Below are 24,567 nucleotides of genomic sequence, written 5' to 3'. Positions count from 1 at the left end.
TGTACTTGAAGGACATGTTCCATTACTCACATAGTGAAACAGCTGAACTGCTTACAACTGGTGTGAAAACATTTACTTGTAATTTAAGTCAGTTTCAGTTAACGTAGGAATTTGGCTTAGCTTGGAAATGCAGCAAATAAAACATCATCTGGTTTCCAAATAATGGGAAAATCACACTTCTTGCTAACTGATAAATTTATTTTAAAAATTACTGGGTGGGCCTTTAACATACTCTAAGAGTGTCTTCAGGAGACACCACTGTGGAATTCCCAGTCTGGTGTCAATTCACACCCTAGTTTACCGGGCAGTAACATCCCCACATGTTGACCAGACTATACTGGCCACAGAATATTACTTAGTGATAGGTTGTCACTATTTCCTCTCTGCTGCTTTGTTATTTCTGAAATAAGAAGGGGAGTCAACAGCAGACACTATATGGTAAATTTCTGTGCACACTTGGAAGCACTGCTGAGAGATCTCCAGTCACTTTGAAGTGACTGCTGTGATCACAGTAGAATTGGAAGAACTGAAAGCAACCTTTACCACTTCCTCCTATAAAAGATACTGCTGCCCAGCCCCGTGCCTCCATTTTGTTTAGCAAGATGAACCTTTGAGATTCCTTAATGTCCAAAACTGCTTTTGATTTTTCTCCTATTTAACACAGGGATGTGTATGTGAAGAAATCTGTACAGTTCTGTTATAGAAGTCAAGCTCAGCTATATTCATATCATGTTTTATTTTTCACTGTAGCAATTTCTTTCCAGTTCTTCAGACCTCCCAGAAGAAAGGGTTAGACTACAACTAACACTTAACTTTTACCTTAGAGAATGGAGAAGCCATCTCTGATAGAACCAGGGGATGCAGGTTCCTTATCTGAATAATGGCTCATGTTTACACTTCTGAGTTTTTAAAAATTTCCACAAAAATGCAAAATAGTACTTCTAGTACTCATTCACTAGGTATGTATAAGCTGTAAAGTTGTGTAAGTCTTTAAAGGCATAGATAAGAGTACATACCTGTTCTACAGAGTTTACAATCTAAGTAAAAGGTCTACAATAAAAGAGGATCAAATTTACAAAACAGGCTAAGGATAAAGCATGATAGATTTTCACATCCAAGCCTTTGAGTTGATACTGCAGCACAGTGATCTATGAGAAATACTCTCACTGCTTTCCTATGAACTAGAGGTATAAAGTCATAAAAAATTCAGAGATACTTTAAAACAGCATTTGCTAACCATAGTACAGTCTGGAAGCATAAACATATCTGCTACCATTAAAGTCTTAGCTTACCATTAAAGTCACTTGAGGTATGAACCTACCTACAAATTCAGAAAGAAAACCAAACAAAATGGAATGATTCTCCCTCAGATTGTGACACTTCTGTAACCCACTGTAAAGAGTATCTAAAATAAGGTGTACATCTTACCTGAAATCTATTTCTGTTGTCAAAGTCTCCTTACACAAATGAGGTTAAAATGTCTCAGCCGAGGTGTTTTTACCAATACTGTTCCCAACCATTATGGCCTCATTTCCTTATTTCTACAGATAGGTGCAAAAGATTCCTTCCCAAACTCCCACTTCATCCACATTTATTCCATTTACATCTCATCTTGCCTCTCTCCTCCACTGCCAACATTCATATCTGATTCTATAAAAAAGGCAACTTAGAGACAACTAGTAATTCTGTAGAAGACAGAAAAGTTACTCAAGAATTAAATACCACAGTGCATATTTTTCAGGTGAAATAAATGACCATGCCAAATCTCACCACTTCTATATTCTGCTAATAACTTCCACTAAGAAAGCCTTTATCTCCCAGACCCCTCCCCACAGCCTAATAGGGAACGCACCACATAAAATACTTTCTCTTGGTTCTACCATCTCCTAAGAACATAAGGAACCATTTCTTCTTACAGCGCATACAGATGTGTTTCCATCACTGACACCAGGGTTTGTCATCCATGTGGCAGAGGGGGCATACCGAGTTTGTTTGGGGAGGGGGAAATGGAAAGAAGTTCTTTGCGTAGTCATAGGGTGTGGTTATGAGGTTCATAAGACACCAGGTAGCTAATACATGCTGCCTGGCCAGGGACCCTGTCATTCCCCTGGTTTAAATAATAATGTAAGTGTGTCTTTTTTCCCTGTACCCTTCTGAATAAAGATTTTGTTTAGGGGATTAATCTAAAGGAAATTGCTTCATATTGACAACTGATTTATGCCATGTACATAACATTCTCTTTCTGCTTTGTTAGCTGTCTTTAAGGAACTGAAAGCGTCAACTGTGTGTGGTTGGGATCCATTCAATATTCCAGATCTTGCATTCACTCCCTACTGAGAAAGTACAGAGAAAAAACACAGACACTCATCAGCCTGTTGCTGTCTAACCTCAGGCTCCATTCTACATCTCTGCAGTACTAGCCCAGTGTCTGTATTGGCTTTAAATTTCCTTTTGATATGCTCATTGAATCAACTAAGGGTTTTTTTGGTTTGCGGGTTTGGAGGGTTTTTTACGAGTATGAATCACATTCATGTCTTCTCTCCTTGTGCACATGCTGGAAACAATTACAGTTCCAGTCTGCAGTTTCATCAGTCTGCTTTGCTCAGTGGAAACCTCACTGAGAACAGCAGGCCTCTGAAAATGCTGACATACTAGGGGACTGCAGCCTGCAGTCAAATACTCTTAAATTCTACAGCTCCCTCCTTATCCTCTACTTCCCTGTGAGATTAGAACCAGTCCCCAGGTGTAATATAAAACTAGGTTACATTACAACACTGCTGTCATGGTTTGAGCTCAGAGGGCAACTGAGCACCAAGCAGCTGCTCATGTCCCCCTTCTCCCCCCAGCACTGAGGAGAAAATAAGTCAGGCTTGGGATTCGAGACAGGACAGGGAAGAGCAAATCACCCATTATGGTCACAGGCAAAAGATAGACTTGTTAGGGGAAGAAAAAAAGCACATAGCATTATTATAGATATTACCAACAACAGCACTTAACAGAAATAGTAGGACAGTGAGAAGCATTACCACACCTTGAAACCTTCTCCCTGACCCTCCCTTCTTCCCGGGCTCAGCTCTGCTCCCGATACCTCTACCTCCTCCCCAGAGCGGCACAGGGGGCAGGGGATGGAGGGTGCAGTCAGTGCTGCTGCTTCTTCCCTCTTCAGCAGGGGGAGGTAGAACTTCTGGTACTTCTTTCCCCTGCTCCAGCACTATCCCCCTCTCACTGGAGACAGTCCTCCACAACTTTTCTCCAACTTGAGTCTCTCCCGCGGGCTGCAACCCTTCCTACGCTGCCCCAGTGTGGGACACCCCTGCACGCTGAAATCCTCCCAGCATCGAACTACAGCAGTGAGGGCTGCTTCTTCCCATAGGGTCCTGGCTGACTTCTGGTGCAGCCACCTTAAGTGGCCGTGTGAGGCCCCTCACAGGCCATACATCAGTCTCTGCTGCACCGTAGACCTCCATGGGTGGCAGGGGGGGGCTGCCCTGCCGTCTCACCACAGGATACAGGGGGGTCTCTGCTCTGGCACACCTCCCCCTTCCTTTCTTCCTCCGTTCCTCCACTGACCTTGGTGTTCACGCAGCTGCAGCAACCCCTCCTCACAAATCCGACTCCTCCTCACCACGTCCCTTCTTAAATACGTTATCGCAGAGGCGCAGCTGATTGGCTTGGTCCTGTCCAGAGGTAAGTCTGACTCGGAGCTGGAGGAGCTTCAAGAAGCTTCTCACTGTAGCTGCCTCCCCTGCTACCCAGAAAACCCCACCACTCACTCAAACCCAAAACAACTGCAAACACAACAGTGTCTAAAAATAACAATGCAAATTCAGATTGCTTGTGGTTATTAAAGAGACTACAGCCCGGTTTCCTCAGAAAATGAGGATAGCATGTTCATGTCTGTCTACTCCACCCTTCTACTATGTAACTTTCAAATCCTAGTGGCCAATTTCAAGCAAAACTAGCAGAGACGTAGATGTCTCAGAGATACGAAGTTCCTGCAAGTTTTTTCCAATATACAAATGAGTAAAAGAAAGAAACCATATCAATGGATTTGCACAAGGAAAGATTGATCATCAGAAAACCTACCAAGAAAAGAAAAAAGATGCAAAATTTAATTAGTTTTCTGTGCACAGAATAGCTTATTTAAAGAGTGACAATAATAAATAGCAGATTGTTTATTAGGTGACTAATAAATAGGCACACTTAACTGGTATAGAACAACCTTGCTCTGTGGAGGCTACAACCACTGAAAACAGAATTGAAAGCAAAAATGTTCCTTGTGTCTATAGCCACCAGCCCTTTGAGATGGCCAGGCTGGTTAACACTTACCTGTAAACAGTAGACTTAGTTTAGTATCCTACAGCTCCCCAGCAACTTCAGCTACTCGTCCTTGCCCTCTACTTCCCCAACAGTTTACTAATCTCTCAGTTGTGCCAAAGAAACCTATGAAATAATACAGGTTTTCTAAATATGCCTAAAAAGATGAACAGACATAGGCAAGATAAACAGTTGAGCACAGCTGAGGAGACAGACACATCCAGCAACTTGGACAGCAAAGTGTAACAATTGCCTCTGAGAGGGCCAGAAAAGACTACACCACCATTTCTACTTAACTTGGGGCATGCTGGGGAGTAGGAGGGGAGATATACAAGCATTATTTGCTGTGTGCCTGCTTGGTATCACATAATAAAGAATTGCATTGTACTTATAGCATGACAAGATTAAATAACATTGTGCTGTGGACAGTCTGCATCACACAGCTTCTATCAAGCCTTCACACTCCAATTGCATGGGTGGGCACAATGAATGACAAAACCAGGATGTTTTGTGATTCATTCCCTTCAGATGCAGTTCACAGTCTAAACAGGCCTAGCATAGTCCCAACCTTCCCCTCACCATGCCATTTATTCCCCCTCTATCTGGTGTGCCATCACTTTTTTTGAAGGGGCGCAAGGTTAGGTCAGCTCCCCAGACCTGCTGAGCAGGCGGTCACATAAATCTGACTGTGTGAGCCTGCACAGCGCTGGGGACACCTGGTAGCTGGGACTCACCTCCTCTTAAACTGCTGTGCAGCTCAGCCGTGCAGTGATTCACTCAGTGGGTGAGGCGCCAGCGTCTCCAGGGGGGCCTTCCAGAAGGTAGGAATTGCTGCTCCTCCAAACTTGCAATGCGGCATAGGCCATAAGAGGAGGACAAACTACAGAAGAATAAGGGTTTGCTTCTTAGTAATTCCATGGAAAGGCATCTGTGTTCTTTATAAACTGATGCAACCTTCATTATGGAGACACTTTTTTTTAAACTTAAGAGTCTTATTTCGTAACCCTGAGCATGTGACTACAGAGTTAACTTTCCACACAAGGAAGATCATGGAGGGAGCGATGGCTGACCAGCTCCCCAGTTGCACTGCAGTAGCAGCATGCAGGTGTCAGCTCCCTCATCGCTATGGGTTTAACTGGTGCACCAGCCAAAGCAGCAGCAATGACACTTCAGTGTTTTCAACCATTCAATTAGAGGTGGCTTGCAGCATGAACACCTCCCCACTGTGACTTCCAGCTTTCAAATGCTGGATTTGCCTTCTGAACACTTCATGACAACTCTCCAAAATTTGTACTGGGAACTGTCGAAACACCTAGTTTGTTTGGTTAAAGCTTGAAATACTTCACTGCAACTGAGATTCCTGCTTATTCACGATATATTTTTTAACACAGTCTGTAGGAATTCTGTTAAAAAGTAATTTCGGCTGAGAGTGAAATTGTTTAGCAGCAGCCCGAAGGGTGCGTTAGTTTTCTCGTTGTAAAAATGTAACCCAAATCAAGACCTTTCCACACAGAAACTAAACCGCTCAAAATTTCCAAACCCAGCAATGCTCCCCTCGTTGTTCCTCCGAGCGGTTTCACGGGCAGGACCACGCGATGACAGCTGGAAGAGGAAAGCCCTCCAGGGGCGCGGGGCGCGGCCGCCCGCTGTGGCGGGGGCCACCGTCCCTGGCCGCGCAGCCCTGGCGGCCGCTGAGGGGACGCGGCGGAGGCGGTGCCGCCTGCGGGCGGGCGGGCGGTGAGGCGCGCTCCCAGGGCCCGCCCCCGCCCGCCCCGTGATGGCGGAGGCGGAGCCGAGCGGTGCTTCGAGCGGGTCCCCGCGGGCTGACGGAACGGCCGCAGCCGCGCCACGGGCAGAGCCATGGGGCTGCCGGGGCTGCTGGTGGGGCTCTTCGTCGTGCCCGCTGTGCTGGTGAGCACCGGCCTTCGCCACGGCGCCCCGCGGGCCGAGCCGGAGCCGGCCGAGGTGGAGGCGGCCGAGGGGGAGCCGGCCTGGGGCGCCGTCCCCGAGGACTCGCTGTGGCCGCTGCCGCAGTGGCTCCGCACGTCCGGCCGCCAGCTGCAGCTGGCCCCCGGCCGCTTCCAGCTGGTCCACGGCGCCGGCTCCTCGGCGGGGCCGGCCTGCGGTCTGCTGCAGGACGCCTTCCGCAGGTGAGGGGCGGCGGGGCCGGGGTCGCGGCGGGGCGGGCGGCGTCCCGGTGGCGGGAGCGGTTGCCTCAGAGCCCCGCCGGCGGCTGTGCTTCCCCGGCAGGTACTACGAGTACATGTTCGGGCAGTCTCGCCGGCGGAAGCGGGGCCGCAGGCCGCTCGGCGCCCGGGCGGAGCCCGAGCTGGTGCAGCTGCAGGTGGTGATCGACTCCCGGGACCCCGGCTGTCACAGCTACCCGCACCTCGCCGCCAGCGAGGCCTGTGAGTACCGCGCAGCCCTCGCCGCCTCCCCACCCCGCCCCTCTCCTTCCGCGGCACCGTTGGCCCTTGTTTTCCAATCCCGTGTCCAGCGTAAAAGTCAGCAGTTTGGTGTTTGGTTTTTTTTTGTTGTTGTTGTTTGGGGTTTTTGTTTTGTTTTTTTCTTTTTTCTTTTTAAGGAACTGGAAGTCTTATGCTTACTGAGGCGGTCGAGAACATTTCACGGCAGTGGCAACTCGAAGATAATTCTTGCTCTTAGTACTGTGGGAAATTGCATCCCACAGTGATTCATGAAGCTGGTTAGAAGTGTAACCTATGATTTTTGCAGTTCAGCTAGCTAATTTACCTGCTGTTGCCCTTTCTAGTAACTGTCATTAAGAATCTGAGGTATTATGCTATGCGATACCCAATTATGTATGATGAGATCTATGCACAGTCAAGAGATAACCCTTTCTTTCAGTACAGAGTGGTTGAGTGAAGTCTGGCTTTGCTTAGTCATCTGCTCTCCTTAGAAATAACTACATTTGAATTAAAGCTACCTACACAGGCTTATGTACACGGTATTTCTGTTTTTTTCCAGGAACACCGGAAAGTGTTCATTGAACTTCTTGTTATTCATCTGGCAGTATTATACATCCACTTTCTTTCTATCAGTAGATACAAGAAAGGATTTAAAAACATGATGGCTATATTGGATTTGTTCTACTATGGTTCTTCAGTTCTGTGACTGAAGTCTAGAGTGGAGAAGTACTCTCAAATGAACTCCTCATCACCAGAGAAGTTTCTTAACGGAAATAAGGATGAGTTGATAGTATTACTTTTTGTCTGGACAGGCTAGCACAGAATTCAACATACTCAATTAATCTAAATCTGCCTTGAGATAATCTTCTCTTCTAGGCAAGGCAGTTGTTTGGTATCCAGGATACAGACCCTTAGAAAAAGGTCCTTTTAATGTTAAATCATACATCTGCATCAGGATTAATTCCACCTGAGCTATGATAGAATGTACTAATTTTAAGTTTACTCCCTCTCTTTGGTACATTTAGCCCAGTAGTGCAATTTTTGTGTGCAAGTTTATTGTACATTTCCGTGCCAGTGAGGTACAGCAGCAAAAAATTGCTAATGCTGTAGAATGTTTCTGCCACAGTCAGATTTTTACACTGCTTTACTACTAGCTGAACTTTGAACTGGTTTGTGAGGTTCAGATTTTAACCAAAGCTAGTTCTTTTCTCCTGTCAGGGAATCTGTCAGATCATGTGATTTTAAGGTTACATTCTTTAGAACAGTCAGAGTTTTCCGTCTGCTCTAGGAAAGGAGTTTCATATTAGAAGTAATATGGAGTTTTCCTCATGTAGTAGGCTGAGTTCTCTAGACTTCAGTGAGGTTTTAATTTCTGCTTTTATTGGGATAGCTTGTTCAGGGAACAAATGCTGAAATGTGCAGTTATTAGTCACTTGCTGGATTCAGCAGTTTGGCTCATTTCTTAATAGAGATTGTATGGACCAGTCAGTGACCATCCTAATAGCAAGAGTATTGGATGTGCAATCAAAGTAGAAGTTACCTGCCCTTCTCCCTGCTGGCTTCTTGACTGTTGTGTAAAAGGTTCCTAATAGCCATCCAAAACTTGTTGTTCTGCATTCATTTAAGTTATGATACATGTTCAGAAAAAAATCCTGCTGTTATGGAAGTAAATCCCTGACTGAACTACAGTTTACCACAGAAAAGCCTGTGGAGATTACTGTAGTCCTCTAAATTCTCTTCCTTACCCAGAACTTCCAGTGTATGCAGTTCTGTGCTTAGGTTAAAATGGAACCTTGAGGTACTTGAGGTCTTTATTTGTTTCTTCACTAAAATGTACTGAATCATCTTAAATGAAAAGCAAAATTGTTTTAGCTTTTTTTTTTTTTTTCCCCCCCCACAGTGCTTTGTACTGTACTTTTTAAGTACTGAAACTTAAGGGAGGATTGTTATGGACACATTCAGATACTATTCTTTATTTCACTTATTTCACTGCTCCCATACATGTGTTCATTAGATGTTGGGGTCCGATTTTTTTTTTCTTCCTTTGTAATTAAACTTTTATAGTAAGCACCTAAGAATATTACTTGACAAGCTATAGCTCTAAAAAAAATATAAGCATAATCTGTTTAAAAGGAAGGTAAAAGGAGAAGTAAACTTTTGTGGTTAGGTCTGGCTTAGTCTTAAATGCAAAAATATCATCTGCTGTGTTTTACATCAGTTGGCTTAAACTTTGCAGCAATTCTGGCCTATGTGCAATACTTAACATTGCCATTATTAAGCACCTTATTTGTTTTATCATTTTAATGATTAACTGTTGACTCTTTGACTAGTAGCTTGCATTAATTTGGGAGTACATAAATGAAAAATAGCTGCACGGTATCACTGTTAAAAACAGCGTTGGTCAGAGTTTAAAAGCCAGAGGCAGATATGGCACTTGAAGACTCTCATTAATGCCTGTTAGCGTTCTTCTCTCAATCTACGCTTTCTTGAGGAATAGTTTTTTTTTTTAATTTTCTTTTCTTTAGATCATTTAACTGTAACTGAGCCTGTGGCTATACTGAAAGCAGATGAGGTATGGGGCGCTTTAAGAGGTAAGCTGATACTTTTCCTATAAAGCAATTTGTTCTGGGCTTATATAAACTTCATGGCAGACTAAGAACCAGCTGACCACTGAGCCTTGCCCTCATTCAGTCCTTTATGGGAAGTAAGCTTTGGCATAGAAGCCAGAAGAATACCCAGATGTGTGTTGGTCAAACCCTCAGTCCAGTGCTCAGCATCTCAGATCCAGGGACACAACATAAGTATGCTCTTGCTGTGCCTGAAATCAGCCAAGCTAGCCAAATTCTGGGTGCTAAAAAGCTCTCTGATCTACAGTGCAAACAAATTATTCTCTGTCTGCACCTAATAATGGAACATGCTAGATGCATCACCAGCAAGACCATAATGCTGAAGTTTAAGTCTCTGTTCTTACTGGAGTGTTAGTCTAAATTAGCAGATTTTTCATACTGAATTAGAAATTTCACCAGTTCCAGAAAAGACAGGGATAGATGCATGACAATACCAGAAATTCCTACCTTACTCTCAGTAACTTCCATACTGTTTGAGGATTAATTTGGTACAGCTGAGCAGTAGTGCTAATATTCAGTATTTGTGTATAATGAATAGTTTGAATGGTTCTTTCTTCAGAATTTCTTCAACTGTGGTGCTTGAGCAATTAAGGAAACTGTGCTAAAGAGAAAGAAACTTGGCTACAGAGCATTCTTTCTAGCCATGTAAATAGTTATGATTCTGTTTTAGTTAAAATTTTAAGGACGAGCACTGGGTTGTACTCCAGATCCCTTTCTTGGATTTTTTTTCCAGGCTTGGAAACCTTCAGCCAGTTGGTTCATGAAGATGACTATGGAAGCGTAAGTATAGCTGTTAATTAAACTACAGTCCTGATAACAGACCACCACATTCTTTATTAGGTGCTGTTCTAGAAACAGCATATCTACTAGTTTCAGTAAGTATTTTTTTTCAGAAAATGGTCCTTGTAAAGCTGTTAAACTGAAAAATAAGTATTTCTTGTTTGAAATTATGAATATAAAATGGGAATTCTAATTTTTAAATCTTGTTCTCATAGTTTCTTGTCAATGAATCTGAAATCGATGACTTCCCAAGATTTGCTCATAGAGGAATCTTACTAGATACTTCAAGGCATTATTTACCATTGAAATCTATTCTTACAAACCTGGTAAGTGGACAGTTTTGTATCATTAATAATGAAGGCTTTTTGTTGTTGTGTTTTGCCCCCTGAAGTAGGTAGCAGCTGGAGCTGGTATGAAAGGAGGACCTATCTCCTGTAGCTGACTTCTGAAAGGACAGAGTGAACTTTGTTAAGTGACGGTCAGAACATACACTAGAGAGGACTTGAGTGGACAGACACAATGAGTAGTGAATCTGAAGGAGACTGGGATTTGTGGTACCATGGGTTTTCTGTATTTTCTGTTGCCTAAACCAGCTCATGTATTTCTTGGAAGTGTGTTTTGAGACATCTCACTGTCACTAAGAAATACACAGGAGACTTTGGAAGTGCTAGCTTCAGTGCCCCAGTGATTGCAGGAAAATTCCAGTCTTTTCAATAACCAGGCTTTGGTAGTCCTTCCTTAGATTGCAAAGAGCAAGCCAGTAATTAAATAGTACAGAGCAAGGCAGGAAATTGAAAATGTTCATTCATACTGATTTCATCCCTTCAAAAATAAAAAAACAGACAAAAAAACCCAAACAAAACTTTCTCTGAAAAGCTTAAGTGAGCACACTGAGAATTGTATACTCCCACCTTGATGAGAAAATGATGAATTTGTATAATCATAGCAGCCAAAGCTGTGGGATTTTCTGATTTTCTACCTCTTTTTTCTGTTGTTGAAATCCTTGTAGCAGGGCTTATTTGGTGGGTTGAAATGGAGGAGCCTTTGGGTGGAGTAACGTGCAGTTTCCTCTCTTGTGTCTGTCTTCTTTTTTCTAAAATGAAATAGTATTAGAAATTTCCCTTCCATGTGTCAGAGCTTTGTAGAGCAGGCCTAAGATGGACAGGAAGGGAGTGCAGGTAAAACCAGTCTTAATTTCTGAGGTCATTCTTGAACTATGCTCAGAACAGGTGCTCCTGCTACGCCACCCAGGTTGCAGAAAGCAAAGGCAGGCAGGGACTGGGAGAATGAGGAACTGCCCACTGAAGGAGAAGGTCGGGTTCAAGACTATCAAAGGAACCTGAAGGTGCGCAAGTCCATGGAACCTGATGAGATGCATCTGTGAGTTCTGAGGGAGCTGCCAGATGAAGTGATTAAGCTACTATCCATCGTGTTTGAGAAGTTGTGCAGTCTGGTGACGTTCCCACTGACTGGAAAATGGGAAACATAACCCCCATTTTTAAAAAGGGAAAAAAGGAGGACCCAGGGAACTACAAGCCAGTCAGTGTCTGTCCCCAGCAAGGTCATGGAGTGGACCCTCCTGGAAACTATGCTAGGGCACATGGAAAATAAAAAGGTGATTGGTGACAGCCAGCATGGCCTCACCAAGGGCAAATCATGCCTGACAAATCTGGTGGCCTTCAATGACAGGGTTACAGTGTTGGTGGATAAGGGAAGCAAAGCTGTTGTCATTTACCTGGACTTGTGCAAAGCATTTGACATTGTCCTGCACAACATCCATGTTTCTAAATTAGAAAGACATGGATTTGATGAATGGACCACTTTGTGGATAAGGAATTGGCTGGATCGTCGCACTCGAAGAGTGGTGGTCAATGGTTTGAGTGGAGAGCAGTGACATGTGGCACTTCTCAGGGGTCAGTGTTGAGGTCACTGCTGTTGAACATCTTTGTTGGAGACATGGGCAGTGGGATTGAGTGCACCCTCAGCAAGTCCACTGATGACACCGAGCTGTGTGGTGCGGTTGACATGCTGGAAGGAAGGGTTGCCATTCAGAGGGACCTGGATAGGCTTGAGAAGTGGGACTGTGCAAACCTCATGAAGTTCAAAAAGGCCAAGTGCAAGGCCTTGCACGTGGATTGGGGCAATCCCATGCATGAATACAGGCTGGGTGATGAGTGGATTGAGTGTAGCCCTGTGGAGATTAACTTGGGGGTGTTGGCTGACAAGAATCTCAACATGACCCAGCAGTGTACACTTACAGCCCAGAAAGCCAACCATAAGGACTACATCAAGAGAAATGTGGCCAGCAGGTCAAGGGAGGGGATTCTCTCCCTCTACTCTGCTTTTGTGAGACCTCCACCTGGACTACTGTGTCCAGCTCTGGGGCCCCCAACATAAGAAGGACATGGACCTGCTCAGGTAGGTCGAGAGGAGAGTCATGGAGATGATCGGGTTGGCTGGAGCACCTCTCTTGTGAAGACAGGCTGAGAATTGGTGGTGTTCAGCCTGGAAAAGAGAAGACTCCAGGGAGAACTAATAGCAGCCTTTTAGTACCTAAAGGAGGCTTACAGAAATGATGGGGAGGGACTTTTTATAAGGGCATGTAGTGATAGGACAAGGGGTAATGGCTTTAAACTGAAAGAGGGTAGATTCAGATTAGATATAAGGAAGAAATGCTTTCCTGTGAGGGTGGTGAGACACTGACACAGGTTGCCCAGAGCAGCTGTGGCTGCCCCCTCCCTGGAAGGGTTCAAGGCCAGGTTGGACGGGGCTTGGAGCAACCTGGTCTAGTGGCAGGTGTCCCTGCCCATGGCAGGGGGGTTGGAACTAGGTGATCTTTAAGGTCCTTTCCAACCCAAATCATTCTGTGATTCTATGAACTTACCCCTCCCTGGGTATTTATCACTTTACCTTTGAGATCAGTCTTTGTTCAGGAAGTAGTGTTTATATAGTGTTTTATTTGCAAGTGAGTTTGCTTCAAAGACTCAAGTAGTTACTTGTGTCAATATTTGTTGGCTTTTCTAAGAGAGACAACAGTGTCCAAAGAGTAACTTAACTTTTGAGACTTGCATTTCTAACCATTTTTGTATTTCTGTAGCTGTTGCTATTCTGTTTTTGTCCCATAAATTACATCCATGGCTCTAATGCTTTACCAGATTTTTATGCCATTTTGCTGGTTTAAGAACAAGTGTGCTTTCCTTCCCACCTCTGTGCCTGCTTGAATCCAGACTAACCTAATAAAAAGCAGCAGTAATCCCTTCACTGATGTGTGATAATTAGATGCTTAAGGCAGAAGTTCAAGTACATTTCTTGTTTGTGTTTAGCTACTGTGCTGTATTTCCAGGAAGGGCATTGTCCTGAGGAAGGAGTGGCAGAGGTGGAGGTTGGGAGATATAATTTTCTATGTGGAAGGATGATATTTGATAGAAATGCATGAAGACATGTAGTAATTAAAATTTCCACTGTCTGATAAACCAGATGAGATAATTTTGGGGAATGGACAATGTATAAATCTTCCTTTGGATTTGGTGGGAGTTCCTGAACAGATTTTTGTCACTTCTTTAAATGCAGCTTGGTGAAAAAAGAAAGGGAGAGGGGTGAAAATAATTGTATTGTGGCAAGGGATTGGATGCAACTGTGTTGCAGTTATTCTGTCACAAGTGATGTAGAGAATACTTACTTGGCTAGCAGCACACAACACTTCAGTGACTCTAACAAACTTGGAAACTCAGGGTATGTGTAACTGCTGATCTGGAGTAATAATTCTAAAATAAGTGTGTTAACATTTATCTTGCTTGTCTTCAAGTTCAAAAAGGGAAGTAATAATACTGTAATGACTGAAAACATAAGGGAAACACTATCTTCTGTGGGGAAAAAATGCATGTTTTATTTTGCATACATTTGAAATATGATTCTGCAGAAGTCAAACATGTAGAGGGGTACTACGTTGTAGGAAGCTCTCTCATGCTGTTTAGATTTTCAGCCCAAAGTCTTTAGGTAGAAAAGTGTAAGCTTTTTTGTAAGCTGAAGTAGCTGATGGTGCATAGAGAATTACCCCATATGTACTGAAGTAGAAGAAATTCATGAGCGTTTATAGCAATTCCCCTTCCACCAGCCAGTGTAGCATGATCAGATCAAGACAGGAATGGTGCAGATAGGTGGCAGAGGAATGGAGCAGTAGTTTAAACAGGCTGGTGTGTTTTGATGTATGCTTCTAGCATATGGTGAAACAAAGAACACCTTTTATTTCTCTTTTTTTTTTTTTGTCTTTGTTTGTTTGTTTGTTGTTGTTGCTTTAAGCATGCAGGATATACTGGGACAAGACCACCTTTTTTTGCTGTAAGAGCAAAGTGCTTAACTGTATTGCTTTATTTGTTACAGGATGCCATGGCTTTTAACAAGTTCAATGTTCTGCACTGGCATATAGTAGATGATCAGTCATTCCCCTACCAAAGTATTTATTTTCCTGAGTTAAGTGACAAGGTGAGTAACATCATTGAAGCAGGGTGGGAGGGCAGAAACCTGGGACATATTTAATGAAAATAAAATGCAGAGCCTACTAGTGGTTGAATAAATCTACATTGGCTGATAGTGAAATAATACCAGAGGACCAGTAACGAGCAAGTCCACATTTAGGATCCTACTTGAGTGTCTTTGTGGACCATGTTCAGATCTTCCTTGGTGAATGCATGGTAAATGATCTTCCTAACTCTTCTGTGCAAATTTGCTGGTGACGGTGAACCTTAGTGTTTGCAGGCCTTCAAACAGTAATAGCGTGCAGATAACCTGTTGTGGTAAACACTGCTTGGATTTCTGTTGGTTTGTTTAACTGTTATACTTCCTGCCACTCAAACATTAGAGTTTCTTCTCAGCTCTAGGTTTGGAACCACTGTAGTAGTACTTCTGCTCAGTCTGAGATCTAGTTAACTTTACAAAACAGAACATGTTATAAGAGGTCCAAAAGTAAGAGGTTGTTTTCTAAAACAAATACAGTGCACTGTATCTCTTTATTTCATGATTCACAGTAGATTTTGCTAATTGATGAAAGCCATCATGAGGTCCTTGCTCACTCATGGAACAGCAGTAGCCAAATCAAACATGAATAATTAAGCAGACTAAGCCTAAGCACAAGATTTGTGATTCTGTTTTAAAATGCATGCTAGAATTTGATCCTCATGAAAATTAAATAGGCAACATTTGAGCAGATGTAATGAAAAATTTTGTAATTAAAAATCGTAGATGTTGGATGGTGCAGTCCAATTATTTTTTCTAGTAATGACTGGAGTTCCATCCTATTCCTCACTGACACCTGGAGAGAGGGAGGTTGGCCTTTGTCTTTGGCCTTTGTCTCAATAGCCTTCTTTTTGAAAGGCTTCTTGTTTACCATTATATTTTTTGAGTAACTCAGCTGTGGAAACCATTTCTAGGTAAATGGAAGCATAAGGTACTATTAATCATGAGGAGTCATGATGCCTTTCTTGCATAGTTTGACTCTTTAGCTAGCATCTGTTTCACCAAACTGTACCAGTTTGGGTCATTTATCACATTTGTTGGCTGTGTGGGAGTGGAATAACGCTCAAATTCAGTGTCACAAAGTGAACACACCCTGATACTAAATTAGGCATTGTATCAAAACTGACAAGCAGAGGTGTTAGAAGAAGATGCCGTTCTTTCTGACTTGGCAGACTTTTTCCATTAGTCTTGCATGCCATGTAACAAGGGCCCTATGTTTCAGAGCTAATGATGCAGAGGTGGAGGGGAAAACTAACATTCTTCATATCTTCTGTAAAGAAGCATCTTTCAAAAGTCTGATGGAATAGAAACTAGCTTTTCTGTTTTCTTCAGTAACTGTGAGCTGGGAAGGAAAGGACAGTGTCCTCCACAGGTTTGTCTTAGTATGGAAGAAGGGTTTAACTTTTGTAGCTTTTTGGTTTTGTTGTGTGTGGTTTTTTTGTTTTGGTTTTTTTTTTTTCCCCCATTAGTCAACTGAAAAGTTCTCTCGGTGCAGTTGCACATGTAATAAACCAGAAAAGGCCAACTTGTAAAACTGCTCTCCAGTCTAAATTGTAACACTTCAATCTTAATTCTGTGAGCTGCTACTACAGTGTTTTGTAAACTGCCTTTGAATGTGTATACTTTACAGGGAGCATACTCCTATAACCACATCTATACTCCTACTGATATCCGTCTGGTGATTGAGTACGCCCGGCTAAGAGGCATTAGAGTTATTCCAGAGTTTGATACTCCAGGACACACACAGTCTTGGGGAAAAGGTAGGTCCAAAAAAGTGCTAACGGTTAAAAGATTGTGGTAAGTAGAGTGTAGCAAACAAATGAACTTGTTAGAAAGCAGCCTTTAAAGTGCTTTGAAAGGCCCTTGATAAGAGGTGAGCGAGGGGCAGACTCGGTGATGGCCATGACCTTTACATGTTAGAGGAGCTACAGTGAATGGAGAAAGCTGACACCTCCTGTGCAAAGGCACAGATATATTCTGTCTGCCTTAAACTTCATGTTGTTGTTACCCCCCATTCAGTACTCTTGAGTTTAGAGCAATAAGGCAGTGGGTAGAAATAGTGAGTGGCTGTCTTTAAGAGTAGAGATTTCTGCTTTGTGAAGGTTCTTTCAAACTGATAGATGTTTCTGTTTATTAGTAAAGCTTATTAGTAATCTGCCAGTGTACAAAAATCAGCAAAACTGAACATTTCTTCACTCTCTATCTTCTAGGTTTCAGAGTAATAATTCTCTTGCTAGAGAATGCTTGAATCCTGAGAGTGGTGGTGTTTATATGTACTCAAGGACCAGGGAACTTTGTGCATTAATTCAAGGTGCACTGACTGTGATTTCACTGCAATTAATACCTAGCCTTCCTTTCTTGTGTAGAAGTAAATTCCTAGTAGACTGAGGTAGGACATCTACCTTGAGCCATATACCTCCCACCTGCTTAGGGGTTTGCAGAGTAATAAATAGAGAAGAAAGGCCTCTGGAGCACACTGATTATATTTGGCTTCCTTCTAATTGGCTTCCTTCCTAAATCCATTAAAGATTTTTTTTATTCAAGTAGCCATCTAGAAGCTGTTTTCCTGGCATAGTGACATGTTCCATAAACTAGTGTGTGTTAAATCACAAGTCTAGAAGTCAGAGTCCTGATTTCCAGTTAGAGGTTTATTTAACATTGGGCAAGTTGTTTTATTACATCCTGCCTCTATTTGATTATTCTTAGAATAGATGAGCACTTAGGTCATGAATATGAGCCTTTTTAATATGGGTCACTGCCTCTTCCTACTATCAGAGTTAGCATACCAACATGGAGCTGAATATCCTCTATTAATTGTTTCTATTAGGTCAAAAAGATCTTCTCACCCCTTGTTACAGTGGAGAACAGCCAACTGGGTCCTTTGGACCTGTAAATCCCATTTTGAATACAACTTATGACTTCATGACAAAATTCTTCAAAGAGATCAGCAGTGTATTTCCAGATGCATACATTCATTTGGGAGGAGATGAAGTGAACTTCGATTGTTGGTACGATGACAAAGAATAAATATCTAGTGCCTCTTATACTTGCCTAAATCCATCAATCGTGGAACTCGATTGTGTCAGACAGTTTTCACTACTTAACCCAAAGTTCTCCACTCCTACTTTAACTATTTATACAGGTAGAGCATTTGTGATCCTCAACAAGCAAGTGATGTTGTGCAGAATTTTGCTTTGACTAGTAGTTTCACAAATGTTCAGGCACTCTGAAGGATTTCTATATTAAAAGTAACCTGTCAGGAAGGAGAACTAGTATGGTAGAAAAGTACTGTATAAGATAATTAACATTTAGATGCTTTGTGTTAAAGGAAAAACAGTTCTTTTCATTGAGTTCTGCCTTCCAGAAAATCTGCTAACATTAAGTACTGACTTTAGCATGCTTTTATTAAAAGCATGGCGTGTATAATAGAGTTCTTCAATTGGTTGTGGATTTTGAATATTTTGTAGTCTTTCTGTTGGAGTAACTACTAATACAGAGTTTGGAGCAGATCTAATTGGATGAGTATTCAGACTGATCTGGTTAGTATTTGTGCCTTTTCTTGAAACATCAAATCTGAACACTCAGGACTTGCTTTAATTTTTAAAAAGTAAGAAAATTTCTGGCAAATGCTTTATTACAAAAGCGTGTGTTTGCTTTTGGGATATTTTCCCAAATTCTTGATGTCACTCCTGCAGATCCCCAGTTACTATGGCTGCTCAGTTTCCAGACCTGCTGGCAATCTTCCCACAAAGTCGCAGAGAAGCCAAGAACACCAGAGCTCTTAAGAGCTTGAGGCAACCTACCAGAGACTGTTTCAGAACAGGGATTCCTGTAGTTCTACCAGAGAAGTAGGACTATTGGCTTTATTTCGGATCAGGATGAAACTGTTTCAAAATAGCTAAACCATGTTAGCCTGCTGCTTCTGCTCTGTTGTGCATTCCAGGCTATGGTGTGTGTGAGGTGTCAGCTAGTGTGCAGTGCATAGGTGGAAATGGTTGGGAAATCTGGTTTAAAACAAAACAATGTTTGATCCTTTTTTTTTTTTTTTTTAACTTGTTTTGTTGTTATTATTTAAGGAAATCTAATCCTGAAGTGAAAGAGTTCATGAAGAAGCAAGGATTTGGCACTGACTATGCTAAACTGGAATCTTACTATATTCAGAAGTATGTTATTTTTAAATTCTGAGGTGAAGATAATGAAGCTGGTTTAGGTTAGCCTATATTGTTTTCAAAAATTGCCATATATTGAGGCCTACTGACTTTCTTTTATTTTAACACACTGAATGTAATAAAGTTCACAGATTTAAAATGTGGGACATGAGGATAGGTAGGCTAGTTCTATGCATACTGTGGATGTAGTGGGACTAGGTATCTGCTGTCATGTCAGCACACAGGGTGGGGTAGAAAAGTCCTGAGGTTTTTGCAGCCATTTATTTCTTGTTCTTAAACAACATAGATTGAGACATCTGAGTGAATTGCTGATAGTTCTGAACATCAGTTTGTGTTACTGCACATGTATATCCTCATATATGGGAGAACATGCTTTTTGAGACAGAACACTGAATGCCAAAAGCAGAAAAAACCTGGTTTTTCTTGGTCCCCTGTGCAGTGCTGAGAAAGGCCTTGATGTGCCTTAGGGTAGAAAATGTTGCTACTTTGTGTATCTTTACTGATCTCATTGAAGATCACAAACATCATCTTATTTCTAAATTCTAGGATTTTGGATATTGTTTTCTCCTATAACAAAGGATACGTGGTCTGGCAAGAAGTGTTTGATAACAAAGCGCAGGTGAGATGGGAAAACAAATAAGATACTCTTGCATAACATCACAATATTGTGGGAGGCTTCCAGAGTAGACTATTAAGTAGTTATGGTTGTGTCTCTTAAGAGTTAAAGCAAGAAGTCTGCTGACTTTAGCAAATTTTCCCATGTGTGGGGCCTGCCTTCAAATTATTATTTATTGAACATGTAAAATAGGTGGAGCAGGAACACCAGCATTGAAGTGCTTTCTAAAGGTGAACACAGGTAATATAATGTGCTTTAGAGCATCAGAGTAAAAGTCAAGGAAGTTTCTATGAGTTTCCACACTTTTTTTTTTTTTTTTCTTTCCTTACATAACTGCTCCTGGTCTAGTGATGCCAGGTGCTCAGGTTTTCAGAGCTGGTCAGGTAACTGGTGCCTGTAGGAACCCTCTTAGGGCATTAACTGCCTATAGTATAACCTAGACTTCACTCTAGTGTGAGCTCTGTTCAAAACCAGCCAAGAGCTAATCAGCTTGACTCTGGGGCAGGAAACAAAAGGTAGCTTCTAAAACGTTCCTCTTCAAAACAGAATACCATACTCCCAGTTTTGAAATCCATCATCTGTTTTCTTGATAACAGCAATTACTATTGTCTTTAATGTTCTGAGGTTTTTTCTGGTTTGTTTTTTTTTCCCCCCCTTTTAGCTGAAACCAGACACTGTAGTTCAAGTGTGGATGGAGAACAACTATGCTCATGAACTGAGCAGTGTCACTGGAGCTGGGTTTACTGCTATCCTGGCAGCTCCCTGGTACTTAGACTATATCAGTTATGGGCAAGACTGGAAGAAATACTACAGCGTTGAACCGCTTAACTTCCCTGGTTTGTTACTTTTTTATACGCATGTTCTGTGTGTGAAAGTTTTTGCTTCATAGTAAGGTGTAAATGGAAAGAATAAAGCTATTGAGAGTGGTCATGCAGTCACTATGATCAGATACGCTGTAATCAGAGGACTCTGTCAGCCAGAACTCTCGAAAATTCTCAAATAAAAAAAGATGCAACTTTTCACTTCTCACAGAGTGTTACCTTCCTCAAGCATCTGGCACTGGTGTTTGTGCGAGATGGGATGCTGGACTAGGTGGACAGATGCATAATGCATTGGAGGCAGAGTTGTGCAAACTGGTTGTTGATAGACATTAAATTCGTATGTCAGCAAGCTTCTAGAGCATTAGGCTGTTCTCAGAAAATACATGTTCTCTCACTCTGGCTAAAGCTGATACAAATGTCATATGCTTTCCCAGGGGCCTTCATTTCGTGCAAGGTAGCTCTCAGAGCTGACTGGGGAGAACACCTGACTTCATAGCTTTTTCAAGGCATGTTCTATGTGTGAAAGAATTGGGACTGAAATCTCTGAAGAATATCAGGAGGCTGAGTAATGTCTTCAGAATGTCCTTTCTGAGAGAGGAGGAAAATGGGTTCTCTGGACAAATGGCCTGGTGGTTCTCATACGCAGTAACAAGACTACCAAAATGTTAAGTTAGTGCTAGGATAGATACTTTATATGATAAAACAAACAACTGCACATCAATCCTGTCTCAGTATGGGAAAATTATATTGTTGATATATGCCCATCTTCTGAGCCAATATAAATTCTAACTTTCTTCTTTGAATTCAGGATCTGAAAAACAGAAAAAGCTCTTAATAGGTGGAGAAGCCTGCCTGTGGGGGGAGTTTGTGGATGCAACTAACCTCACACCAAGATTATGGTATGAACTACTTTATTGGATTTTAGAAAGCCAGCTACAAGGCACATTAATGAATCCCACAGGACTGTATGTTAATAGTAACAGTGCTCTGTGCTGTACCTGAGCAGCTATAAAAATTGATGCTTCTGGATCTATAAGACCTGGTATTAAAAACTTTAATCCATTCTTGGTTATAGACCATACCTACTCTAAAACTCAGTGTATCTTGACAGGCCTCGAGCAAGCGCTGTAGGGGAAAGACTCTGGAGCAGCAGGAATGTGACCAACTTGCATGATGCCTATAACAGACTGACTAATCATCGATGCCGCATGCTCCGGTAAGGTTAATAGCTATAGTAAAGCTTGGTTCTCGTGCCTGATAAACACTGGAGTTCAAGTACAGGGTTAAACTGCTGGGAGGAGAGCTAGCAAGCTAATTTGACTATATAAATGCCACATTGTGTGTTTTTCTATCTTCAGAAGAAGAACAGATACATTGACAGGAGTTCTAGACAGCTCTGCAACTAACATTTTCAGAACTCACTAGCTTCAGTGAAATACTAGAATTTGTATACCCATCTCTTTCCTCTAAAGGAAAAAACAACATCATAACTGACTTTTCAGACAAAAAAAGATATTACAGGGTATGTGGGAGGAGTACACAGACAGGAGAAAAAGTAGACTTTTAAAAAAAGTTGTTGTTATGGATAATAATTAAAGAGCTACAGCAGGCAATCAAGTGAGTGGAGCTGTTTGCATGAGAAGTGAGCTTGAGCGCGCTATTCTTTCAGATATTCCCTAAGTGTATAGGGACTGAAAGGAGTAGATGAGGAGTCCCTGATAAATTTTAATTCATTTATGACTACTGTAAACAAAGTCAGTAGTTCATAACATTCTTATTTGCAGTTCTTTCCTAAAAAGTACCTAGACAAGTTACTGGTTAATTATTGCTAATGCTGTCTTTGTATATTCACAGTTGTAGCAATTAGTGATTTCTAGGTTGTAAGTCCAAGTTTGACTCCACTTTTAAATGTATACGGTCAGAGAGCTTTTTAGGTTTTCCCAAAAGCTGCTGCAAAGTTGGACTGCAGCAAGAATGCAACATGACATTTAATTTCTCTACAAAAGTTTATGAGAAGTCATTGGAATTCCCAACAGCGTGAAGTATTTCAGGGTAGATGCACATCAGCTTTTTAGAGAACCAGATACAATGGCAGTTACAGTCAGCACTTAAAACTCAAGTGCTCTGCTCATGTTCCTGTAGATGTTTTAGCATGATTATCTGTTAGGATCACTGACTTTCAGCTTGCAGTATAAACTAGCTCTTTAATTAATCAAGAATGACTGAATTCTCCTAAGTTTTCACTTGTTTATTTCAAGCTGGCTTAAAACAATGCTATAGGAAAATAGCTATGTGTAAATTTGTTATCTTCTTCAGTCATGAGAAAAATAAGATAGATCGAGAGAGTTAACAAATACATGTTAAATACAAGATTAAAGGGCTTTAAAAGCTATCACTTAGCAGGATGGTGTGTCTCTTGATGGGGCTCAGAAAACACTGGTGCAACTGGACAGTGAGGCCTACAGTGGCTCTACCTCTAGGATTTGGGTTTTACAGTGAACTAAGCCTAAGCCATATTGCTTCTGGACCTGGTTAACTATTGCTGCATCTCCATCTTCTTCCTTAATGCTGGCACTTGTACAGCTGCACAGAGATCTGATCCAGGTGACTGCAGCTGCTCTGGTAATGCCAGCAGAAGAGATGCAGAATGCAGGGCAGGCTAAGGACTACTCCCTGTACTTGTTGCAGAGTTTTTCCTTAAACTACTTTCTGGTGCTAAAATGGCTTTGCTGGCTTATAAACTTATGGAGAACAATGCCTGTTATAGGCAGACTCCCGTAATAAAAGGACATGTCCTCCTGAAAATGATTGCTTTTATATAGGCTTTGAACCAGAAAAACACTAGAGAAGCCATTCCCTTTCCACTGATGAAATAAGCTTTCCTTGGAGCTGCAGTTCTGTCATGTTTCAGATATAGGGGGCCTTCTTCACGTTGTGTGAACTCAAAGAGCTGATTTCATCAGTCAGGCGGTTGTAGAGTGTGGGCAAAGGACTTTTTTTAGCATTTATACATATAAAAATATTTTTATATATGGTATATCCAGACCATGGCAGCTGTAGCAGGCCAAGGAGCCTTTCCAAGTAGCATGAACAGCTCTGGCTTGCTCTGGAGCTGGGTGGCAGGGAGTGAAGAAATGGGTAGGTAGAACTTTGTAACGGCTAGATCATGGTCACTGGAAGAACAGCAGCTCTGCCTACCCAAGGCCAAGGCCACAGCTGTTGAAACAGTACCGGAAAACCAGTTGCTGCTCTTCAGATCTAAACTCAGCTTCCTGTAGGATACAGAGAAACGGTGATGGGAGAAGAGAAACAAAAAGGTGGGCATATATTCCAGAGACCTAGACAACAACCCTGTCTTCTACACAGAGACTAGGTCTTGCTTAAGGGCAAGCAACAGTTCAGCTGAGCTATTTCATTCTCCAGTTTCTTCCATTGCAGCTCTTAAGTGCAATGTAAACACCAGTTTATATTAGCCTACAACTCACTGTAGCAGTACTATCTAGCTCTCAAATATCCAAAAAGCAGAAATTTGACAAGTACTTTAACTCTGAAACATATTTTTATACAATCTTACTGTACCATCTTAAGCTACAGAGTGGGGTTGGTTGTTTTTAAAGCCAAGTGAGAACTGAGTAATTGATGATAATGTAGCTGGAAAAAATCCTGTTTCCTAAACTGGCTCCCTAAAAAAATTACTGAAAATTACATAGTTGGAGCTGCATATGAAGGAAACATTGGATTTGGGGCTAGGGTAGTGTGAAAATATCAACTAATTCATTTTTTCACATTCTTATGACTTCTCTTCACTAAAAGTAATAGATTTTACAGAGCATCAAGACAACTAGCCCCTGAATTTAAGCTTTTCAACTTGTTTTCTTATATCCTGGAACACTGGATTGAAACCGGCAACTGTATTTAACTGAAGTACAATCAGTGGTAGATCAGGGCCCTTTTTTACTCCCTCAGTAGGCCATCTGTTATTTCCTGGAAGTAGTTTTGTTTACACAGAGATTAAAATAGGGTGCTAGTATCTCTCTTCTTGCCTATACCACCAGCCAGTTGCTTGATTATAATTGCACACATTCTTCTTTAACAGCCGTGGCATAGCAGCCGAACCTGTGTTTGTTGGGTATTGTGCCCATGAAGCAAGAGGGGAGTAGCTGCTGCAAAGACGTCTAGTCAACAACCTGAAGTGCCTCTGGGGTATGAATGTATGTACATGCAGTTTGATATCTGAACCAAAACTTAAAATTTTCACTTTCAAAATAAAGTTATTATTTGACATGCTTCTTGGAGTAA

General features: G+C 41.9%; 1 protein-coding gene across 1 annotated transcript; it reads left to right on the top strand.

The window, feature by feature from the left end:
• The first annotated feature begins 6,095 nt into the window (after window positions 1-6,095).
• HEXB (hexosaminidase subunit beta) lies at window positions 6,096-24,555 on the top strand. The gene is made up of 14 exons (XM_042804648.1): window positions 6,096-6,467; window positions 6,568-6,725; window positions 9,269-9,334; window positions 10,104-10,150; window positions 10,366-10,476; window positions 14,531-14,632; window positions 16,293-16,422; window positions 17,490-17,670; window positions 18,739-18,825; window positions 19,378-19,450; window positions 20,109-20,283; window positions 21,077-21,167; window positions 21,380-21,484; window positions 24,365-24,555. Exons 1-14 carry the CDS (start codon window positions 6,178-6,180, stop codon window positions 24,426-24,428), a joined length of 1,680 nt encoding a protein of 559 aa, XP_042660582.1. The 5' UTR covers window positions 6,096-6,177; the 3' UTR covers window positions 24,429-24,555.
• The last annotated feature ends 12 nt before the right edge of the window (window positions 24,556-24,567 follow it).

The sequence above is a fragment of the Tyto alba genome, unplaced genomic scaffold (genome assembly GCF_018691265.1).
Source record: "Tyto alba isolate M040663 unplaced genomic scaffold, T.alba_DEE_v4.0 Super-Scaffold_42, whole genome shotgun sequence".
Lineage (NCBI taxonomy): Eukaryota > Metazoa > Chordata > Aves > Strigiformes > Tytonidae > Tyto > Tyto alba.
This window is presented reverse-complemented; position numbering and strand designations above follow the sequence as displayed.

Coding starts and splice junctions, on each gene's coding strand:
- HEXB (XM_042804648.1), top strand. CDS start 6,178: ATGGGGCTGCCGGGGCTGCTGGTGGGGCTCTTCGTCGTGCCCGCTGTG. Junction 6,468..6,567: donor CTGCAGGACGCCTTCCGCAG/GTGAGGGGCGGC, acceptor CTTCCCCGGCAG/GTACTACGAGTACATGTTCG. Junction 19,451..20,108: donor TGTTTGATAACAAAGCGCAG/GTGAGATGGGAA, acceptor CCCCCCTTTTAG/CTGAAACCAGACACTGTAGT.